Source organism: Manihot esculenta, chromosome 9 (assembly GCF_001659605.2).
Source record: "Manihot esculenta cultivar AM560-2 chromosome 9, M.esculenta_v8, whole genome shotgun sequence".
NCBI classification, from domain to species: Eukaryota; Viridiplantae; Streptophyta; class Magnoliopsida; order Malpighiales; family Euphorbiaceae; genus Manihot; species Manihot esculenta.
The window spans coordinates 8,626,672-8,636,822 of record NC_035169.2 but is presented as its reverse complement, the minus strand read 5'-3'; the positions used below and the strand labels follow the sequence as shown (position 1 = coordinate 8,636,822).

At 28.6% G+C, this 10,151-nt stretch overlaps 1 protein-coding gene across 1 annotated transcript; it reads left to right on the top strand.

Moving 5' to 3' along the window:
* The first annotated feature begins 556 nt into the window (after positions 1-556).
* LOC110622304 (small RNA-binding protein 11, chloroplastic) lies at positions 557-3,242 on the top strand. Its single transcript, XM_021766772.2, has 4 exons — positions 557-833; positions 2,535-2,603; positions 2,693-2,799; positions 2,880-3,242. Exons 1-4 carry the CDS (start codon positions 722-724, stop codon positions 3,042-3,044), a joined length of 453 nt encoding a protein of 150 aa, XP_021622464.1. The 5' UTR covers positions 557-721; the 3' UTR covers positions 3,045-3,242.
* The last annotated feature ends 6,909 nt before the right edge of the window (positions 3,243-10,151 follow it).

Sequence of the window (10,151 nt, the reverse complement as noted above, 5' to 3'; positions counted from 1 at the left end):
AAATTTTTATATAATGTTGATAACTGATAGCACGAAATGTAATAAATTGAGGCCTAGGCTATGAGGTCTAATTATTTATTGATGTAATAAATTGATATATATGAATATTTATTAGTTATTTTATACACTAACAGTAGATAATTAGAATCAATTATCAGCTATAATTACAATCAACTATTAATTATTAGTTATTAGTTAATTTCAAAGTATATGTTAGAAATCAACAGGATCTCTGTAAAATTTTTACAGACAAACTGAGGGATTTTAAAATAACATTATTATTTACAAAAAAAGGGGTTTTAAGCAAGACATTTTTTACTAAAATCAAAACTTTTTTAATTCATCAAATTGAGGAATTGTTTTGAGATATTATGATAGTTCAGTTTATATTATTTTCCCTTTATTTTACTTAAAAAAATTGCTTTTACCCATTTAAAAACATTACAAAGATTAATTTGATTATTAAAATGTCAATAATTTAATGGGGTGACTTTTTAAAAGAAAAGGATTAATGTGTAAATTTTACCTCACCACAAAACTAATTTATAATTTACCCAATCTTAAGTCTACACGAGTACATTTAGGCAGGTGGAGCTTCGCTAACGCGCACCCTTCTCTTCTGCAGACTAATCGGAAATTTAAGTTCACCGATCGACGTCGATTTTCCGACGGAGATTGCGGACAAATACACTCACTCTATCTCTTCCACTCACCACTTCTAATGGCGGCTCTTAGGAGAATCGCGGGAAAAAGCAGTATCATATCAACTTCTCTTCTTCCTCCTGCTCTTTTGGTTTGCTGCCGCAGCATAGCTACTAAGCTCTTTGTTGGAGGTATTCTTTTTATAATTCTGATAGTGAATTCGCTTTACTTAATATGATTTTTAGTTTTCTTCTTCAGTTTTAACAAATTCGATGTAACTGTTTGTAGAAATACCTAAGCCAAACCTGCCATCTATTCACGACTTAAATTTTAGGGTTTAGCTGCTTCCGAGCTCTTTATTTTGTCATGGTTCTAATTAATATTATGAGATTCTTCTTCCATATCAATGGCACTACACCACCCTGTTCTTTAATCTTCACGTATCTCCTCATATGGACTGATTTATCATGTGCTTCGAACTAATTTAGTGTCCTTTTTCAGTTCTATTTTATAAATGTAGTGAAACTTTCTTTTGATATAAACGAGTTTGAAACTTGGTTTTAGTGCGAACTATTAATCAGTTCGAAAATTTTAGGTATTTAAAATAACTTATTGGTCTAATAATATTTTAAAAGTAGGGATATTCAGTCAAGCAACACTATGAATTGCATTCAACATTAAGTAAGACTAGTTAAACAATGTTTTCTCATTAGGCAATGTAATAGTATAAGTAACACCAGGGTTATAGACATAAGAGTTATACTATAAAATGAGGCATCCTCTACTTGGTTTAATATTTTAATCTGGTAGATAGTGATACATTTAGGGTGGCTAGTTTCTTCTAGAAAAAAAAAATACTGGTTGAATCCTGTCTTGCATATATTTATCTTACCTTTTCCTCTATCAATTATGTTTTGTTGTTGCGTTAATTCATGTGCAAATAGCATATTCGTATTTGTTAGAATGGCACATACATAATCACATGATTAGAATATGAAAGGAGAGAAAAAAAGTATATATATATACACAAGATACATTGATAAAAATTCGACTATAATGAAAAAAGGGCAAGACGCGATCTCTCAAGACTCTCAAATCCTAAGTGTGTTTCCAAAATTCTCAAACCCTAACCCCAAGCCCTTCACTACAATATATTCTTTTAGGTTGTAGTGTGGCACTTTTCTAATTGGATCACAATTTGATCCATGAAAAATGTATCCAAAGTCAAACTACATAAAATAACAATATTCACAATTTGTATATGGTGGATTTGCAAGTAGCTGCTGTGAACTATTGACCTTTCCTTTTGGGTGGCTTGCAAGAAGCAATTTGCGAGTGTAATGAGACTAATATCCTGGCCACCAAATGCTCCAACGTCATATCTGCTAGTCCAGCGTACTTATGAGTGGAATGGGGTCTATTCATGGCTTAAGCGGGCATGTTGAAATAGCTTCATGGGGATCTTCTTGAATGTTTTGTAATTGTGATATAGGTTTTATCGAAAGGCTAATGCATAGAATGTCATTGATGCAAGTTGTATTGGTTTATTCCGGTATCAACTTGAACAAAACAATATCTGGTGGTTGTTTGAGCATTGCTTTTGTGAGTGTATTGGTTTCCTGCTGCATTTAGAACTTGTATCCCCCAGCGGTGGGTGAGTGAAGGGGGAGTGCTAGATCTCAATTCTCTTGTCGCCTGGGATTTCCTATAACTTTACGGGGTAGATTGTTCTTTTAACTTTTTTGCCAGTGAATCTGTTAATCATTTAAGATGTTTCCCAGATCAAAATCTTAATGTTTACTCAAAATATGTTTATTTTAAGCAACTTTTATGGTCATATATATTTGATATCACCTTGAATTTCTAAGTCATAAAAACTTGGTTTGTTGCAGGATTGTCATTTTACACCACAGAGAATGGTTTGTCTGAAGCTTTTTCGCAATATGGTCAAGTTGTTGAAGGTACCCTGAGATTGCTGCAATATTAATGAACTAACTTGCTATGTAAACATTTTATGAACCAGATTTTTTTCTTTTTGTTTTTTCCCCAGCTAAAATTGTAAGTGACAGAGTCTCTGACAAATCAAAAGGTTTTGGATTTGTCACCTTTGCATCTGAAGATGAAGCATACACAGCTCTAGGCGAGATGAATGGAAAGGTATATAAGACTTCTCCTCTTGTTATAATTTGGCCATATTTAACACAAAAAGTTCAGAAATAACAAGTTATGTCTGGCAGACGCTGAATGGAAGAGTTATATTTGTGGAGGTTGCAAAGCCCAGGACTGGATTTCGTGGGGAATTGCCTATTGCTAGGGGGCCTCCTGAACCATCTGAGATGATACATAAGTCGCAAGAAGACTTGCAGACAGAATCAGATATTCACAAACCAAATCTCAGTTAAAAGCTCGTCCCATATTCTCTGTTGTGCACAAGGTTAATTGATCAGAAAATATTGCACCAGAATCTTGTCAATGGATTATTAGTTGATAACAAAACACTGTAGATCTAGCTGTGCAAAGATGGTGGTTTCAGAATTTTAGTGGGGTCCAGATGTTTATTTTTCGGCTTGAAGTATGATTTGCAGCCTGTTACCTTTTCTTCTTCTTTTTTTTTTTTTTTCCATAAAATCATTCCTGTTTTATTGTTCGTCTGGTTTTAAAGTAGAAATTGGTTCTTCTTTTTTTTTTCTTTCCTCCCTTTTTAATGGGTTCTATTGCATGACAAGGCAAACAAAATTTCAATTGCCAAGTGAAAATGGAGTAAGGACTACAAATCCACACGATATTGTAGATATTGTAGTAAGGGTCATACATTAAAATGAAAGAATTACCAGACCTAGAAGTGCTTTTATGGAAGACAGGAAGATAAACGGAAAAAAAAAAGGAAAAAAGAAAAAAAGGAAGCTATGTGAGGAAAACTATATTCCTGTTAAATCCTATATGTGCATTAAGACTAGGATTAAGACTTTGTTTGATTAGAAGTAAGTTAACTTAAAACCTTCAAACTTTCATGAAGTTAACATATTCAAACTTGTTTTGGTGGGTATTTATCTTAATTTTTAAGAATTTAATAAAGCTATATTTTTTTTATTGAATAAATGACACTTTAATATTGAAATTATATCATAATTAATAAATTAATATTTATATTTTTTAAATCGAATACTTAAACCTTTTAATTAAAACCATTTTTGAATCAAATACTTAAACCTTTTAGTTCAAAGATAAACGGCTGGTTAAACTTCTCAAAACTTTTTTTTTTTTTTCACAATATTTTTATTGCACAATACAACATATCTAACAACTCAGCTTGTTATTATCCAAATCCATTTTGAAATAACAAACTGAGAATGGAAATCCAGAAAATCATGCAAGACTGGATATGGTTCCACTCGGTATTGCCATCATTGCAATCTCTTTCCAAGATGAATACTCCACGATCACATTCACCGCATGACATTGATGATGAACATGATGATTCCCTGTCACTCACCATAAATACTCTTGGCTTATTATTGTTCTTATCTTTCCTACTTACCCTTTCGACACCTTCTTCAAGACCGATCACACATGGATTTGCTCCACTCACACATCTTGGAAGTGGAATTGAATTGACTATTTCCCATCTCATTTTCTCATTTTCTTTCACTTCTCCGTCGCTTCCTTTTTGCTGCTGCTGTAATTGCTGTTGGTCGCCTCCCAAGAACCAGCACCACTGATATTCATTTTTATTGATATTAACTGCATTAGTGGTTCCTCTTAGCCTAATTCTTGAAAAGGGCAAAACTCCATCAACCTTGGACCAAGATCCTGCATTTGAATTATAGAACTCGACATCAAAACTAAAGTGCCTTTGACTATCCGTGCCATAATCACTCACAATCCAAAATCTGAAATCACCAACCCAAGCCAGCCCTGGACACTCATCCCTCACTTAAATCATATCTGGCAACTTTCTCCGTTCGTCTTTTTCAACATCATATACCTCCGCTTATCGCAAGGCATTTTTTTTATCATCGACGCCTCCAATTACATAAAATTTATAGAAGATCTAACTACGGTATAAACGAAAAAGGTATGAAAAAAAAAATTGAATTTAGATATGAAAATAGCAATACTCTGTAAAGAAAATAATTTTCAGAGATTTAACTTGGTATTTACCTTGAGAAATAAATGATGGGATTACGCATTGGGCCGGAATGAAAATAAAATAATTTAAATATTCAGTTTTAAAAATAAAGAAACTAACATGTTAAATTATAATATAATTTAAGAATTAAAATATAATTTATTTTTTTACTAAATAAGAAGTTATTTGTCCTTGTAAGAGTAAATTATTTCTTTTTAAAGTGAATAAAAATTTAGGTCTAAAATTTTATACAGAAAATAATGTGAACCACAAGAAAAAGTTCTTCAATTGATGAAGAAAAAAAAAGAAATTAATTTAGAAAAAAGAACAAGGACCAATTAAATTAGAAATAGAAAGCTCATCATGTCCCAGCAACTCCTAAAAACTAATAAATATGGTCGTTAACTCCCTACCTAATTATTAAAAGTTCCAAGTTTTAATGCAACGAACCTTCTTGTCCAGAAATTAAAGTTGCATGCAAGTGGTTTCTCTGTCCTTGCTAGAGGAAATTTTAATTTTATTTATATATATATATATAATTTCAGATATACAAATTTAATAAAAAAAAATTAAACTATATATAAAGCATTTTTTGCTCAATATTCAGTTAATGTGAAACTTAATATACAATACATTTATCTAGTTAATGTGAGACTTGACGCTTTCAATTTAAATTTTTTATGCCAAAATGATAAAAGGAAGAAACTTTTACCCTAAAATTTTCTTTTTTATATACTTTTTATAAATTTTTGAAAAATTATTTTACAGCCCATTAATTAGGTCGATATATCTATAACAGTCACCGCTGTCTAAATTAAATTATAAAATTTAAAATAAATTATATATTTTTAAGTAAAAAATCAATAAAATTATATTATATTTTTATTTACATTTTTTATTTATATATCTATAATGGTTATCACAGTATACATTTGAGTTTGAATAAGTGAAAAGGATATGAGTGTACATCAGATTTTAATATATTATGGTGAAAAAATAAAATCCATAAATTTTAAGTTATGAAGTAATTTAGCAGTAGTTATAGTTATTAATTAACGATTTAAATGAATCCGTAATTGCAGAATTAAATGCATGAAGTGAATGTTTTGAAATTGACTCCAAGACAAAAAGAAAGCAAAAATCCTTCAGCTTTTTTATTGATCTCTAGTGAGTTTGTATTATCACGTTTTTATCATGTGCCCAATGCTCACTTTTTAAACATGGAGAGTAGTAACTCTTCATAATGTACATACATTTATATTTATTATTATTATTATTATTATTATTCACTCAATTCAAATTTATTATTTACTGGATTTAAATTTATTACTCACTCAATTCAAATTTATAAAATAGTAGTTCGCGTTATTAGCAAATAATAATAATTTTTAAATGTTGATAACTGTCGGACTTTTTTCATTTAGAGTAAGGCTGAATTTTAAAATAGAAGATAAGCTCAAAATCCATCAAGACAAGCTAAAACAGACCGGTCCAATATCACATGTTTCAGTCTATGTCCAAAACAAACCAAACTGATAAGTTCATTAAATAATAGTCTAATTCGGTGATACGACAACAGGTAGGAGAGTAGATCCAGTCACCTCGTAATCCTTTCATTATGCGTACTGAACGAAATTAAATGATCGCCTGACAGAGAGAGATACACTAGTATATCCATATATTTGAATATGAGTGACTGAGACAGGTGGCACAATAATAGAGTGATAATTATGTGTCACTGAAAAAAAATGAAAATGGATAAAAGGAAAAGAGTGATCTTCTCCAACTAAGCTCACTCATACACTGTAAACCCTATTTTTTAAATGCTGAAATAACAGATGAAATATAATTATTAATTAATATTTTTATTAATTATATATATATATATAATTATATGTAATTTTATTAATTTTTCACTTAAATTATATAATTTAATTTATATTAAAATTATATTTTATGATATAATTTTTATATTATTATATTTAATAATATTTAAAAATTATTTTTTTATTAACCATATAATATCACTTTAATACAAATTGAATAACAAATATTAATATAAAAACTGAAAATTACTTTTTATACTCTCCTTACAAAAACTTTAGCTTTCCGCAATCTTAAAGAAAGACATTCCTACACATATATGATATCTTTATGAGAATAGTTTTCTTTTGTAAATCTATTTTTTGCAAAGTAAAATAAATTGATTAACAAATATCTTTAAAATTATTGATGATAAAATTTTAATTTAATAGTAAAAAAATAAAATGCAAACAAAATAAATAAATAAAAAATAACAATAGAAAAACGCCCTTTTTGCATATCCATGATCTTTTGAAATAATTATTTTATGTATTAAAAAATCTTTCTTTGCAACAAACTTTTGCCTTATCATTCCTAGAACCTGCAATTTTTTTATATTAATTAAACAGAATACTTACAGTTACTATATAATATAGGAAATTGATTGAGAAAATAATAAAACCAGCATTTTTTACTTGAAACAAAAAAATTTTCAACAATTTTATAACATTTTAGTTTTTGAAAAATTGAATAAAACTATTTAAATTATATATACACACAATATATTTAGAATATTTTCAGCTTTTCTATAATGTAAATAATTAATATTGATTCGAATTTTCTTTAAATCGGTAAAATAACAATAAATGTCGGGTGATTTGGTAGGTAAAATTTCTTTAGAAAGATCCGTTCGAATCACGGTAAAATAACAATAAATGTCGGGTGGTTTAGTAGGTAAAATTTATTTAGAAAGATCCGTTCGAATCACGAAGTACTGCTACGAAAAAAAAAGTCATATTTTGCTGCTCTTGACTTGAATGCCAATATTAATATTACATTTAAGACCACTAAATGTTGGTGGCATCTTTGTAAACTTTGCACTGGTTGTACTCCAAATACAACAATACAACAATACGAATATTTTACTATTCACTTAGAATCTTAAAACTTGAGGCAATAACTTTAGATATTGTGAAGTATTTTTTATATATGTTTTGATTCTCCTTATTATAAATGATACATTGATTAATATTTTGATTTTTTAAATGTAAATTGTCTATTGCCCCTTGAATGATATGTTTGTAATGTAACTATTATTGTTATTAATATTAAATAAGGTGTATAATGAAATTTTAAAATTAAATAAATCACTCACAGACTTAATCTGGTGGTAAATGTATATAAATAAATGTGAGAAGTTTTATATTTTACTCTCTAATTTTTAATTTTTATTTAAAAAAAAATAAATTAAATAAAAGTAGCATAATAAAATATTTAGTTAAATTAGCTTATAAATTTAATATTCCTAAACAATAAAAGGAGAAATTGGTTATCACAATTTATTTTTTTAACTTATAATCTAAGTTTATAAATTTGAAAAAAATATTTTAAGTAAACGTTTCTGTAAGCTAAAAATTGATGAAAATCAGTATCTTTTATTCTCCAAACTTCGTAAATACTTATTTTTCTCTTTTCGAAGTTTTTTAAATTAATACAGAGTATATGCAAGGTGATACATTTTATAATAGCAGTTGTAATCCAATTCAACAAAATCTTTGCATCAAAATATTTTTTTAAAGATAAAATAAATAAAAATAGTCAAAAACTTTTTGTAGTAATTATAGTTAATACTTCCATAAATTTTTATTTACTTAGTATAATAAAATTATACTATGTTATGATATAATAATTTAGTCATAAAATATCATTATAAAATAAAAATTACTCAATAAAAATTTAATAAATTGACATGTTGTTACTGATGTCTCATTCATAGAAAAAAGATCAGGACTAGGTACTATATTAAAATTTGTTCTTTTCGTTGTTGATTGAGCGTTCATAGAAAGTTACCGTGAGCAAGATATAATCTAGGGAAAATTACTTCTTAGTCCCTGAGGTTTAACATAATTAACACTTCTGTCCCTCTATTTTGGCGACCCAACACTTAAGTCCCTCACTTTCTCTTCCGTCCAAATTCGCAGTCCTTCCGTCCATTTAAACCGTTTGGTCAAAGAGTCAAAAGTGAGAGGTGATAATTTTTTCCAGAAATACCCTTCTCTTAATGTGAAATTCCTTTTTTTTTTTTCTCTTTCATGCTTTCTCTCTCCAGTTGCAGAAGAAGAAGAAGAAGAAGAAGAAGAAGAAGAAGAAGAAGCTGCTGCAGAAAGAGTAGGAAGAAGAAGAAGAAGAAGAAAGAAGAAAGAAGAAGAAGAAGAAGAAGAAGAAGAGGAAGAAGAAGAAGAAGAAGAAAGAAGAAGAAGAAGAAGCTGCTGCAGAAAGAGTAGAAAGAAGAAGAAAGAAGAAGAAAGAAGAAGAAGAAGAAGAAGAAGTTGCAGAAAGGGGAAGAAGAAGAAGAAGAAGAAGAAGAAGAAGAAGAAGAGGGTTAATTTTGTCAATTCACGTGTTCCAAACGGCTATTTTGGAAGGAAGGACTACGAAGTTGGACAGAAAAGAAAGTGAGGGGCTTAAGTGTTGGATCGCCAAAATAGAGGGACAGAAGTGTTAATTACGTTAAACCTCAGGGACTACAAAGTAATTTTCCCTATAATCTAATAAATCTCCGTTACGCTTATAAATGCAAGATCCTTTATTCACTAGCCGATAATAGTCAAATTTTCAGGATATTTAATAATCAGTTTGATTTTATTACATTATAAAAATTAATGAACGCCAATATCAAAATACACATTTTTATATACTCATTACTGAATTTAAAATAATTTATTATATTTATTCATTTTACTATTTTACTACTGATTTGAATGTCAGAGTAACTGTTCATATATATCAATCATTTACTTTTATTTTTTCATATTAATCAATCGCAATTCAATTATGTTTTCAGTTTCGACTGTTATAAATTTTATTAATTTATATAATTTAATTAGTATAAAAGAAAATTTTAATTGTGAGATGCGAACAATATTTGTCCAAACTTTCTATATTTATCCAAAAAAAAAAACTATACTTATCCATTTTTGAGAGGGAGAGAGAGCCAAAGTCACACATTTTGTATGCATGCTAAAATGTCAAAATGTTTTGGTAAGAGAATAACGGATTCCATTCCTTCGCGAATCAACAACCTCCACTCTATTTCCACTGAATACAATTCCGTGACTCATCATATCTCCTAACTCCAATTCACAGCCTGAGGCACAATCAAATACTAAAGAGTCAAAAGGAGAGATTCTAGAGGGATCACGATCCAATAATACCACAACACGTATAATAAAAAATTATAAAATAAATGAAAATAATTAAAAATTTTAATTTTTTTCAATTAACATATTAAAATATAATTATATTATTACAGCAACTAATATTTTCTAGTTGATATTACGGGTGGTATTCTATATTC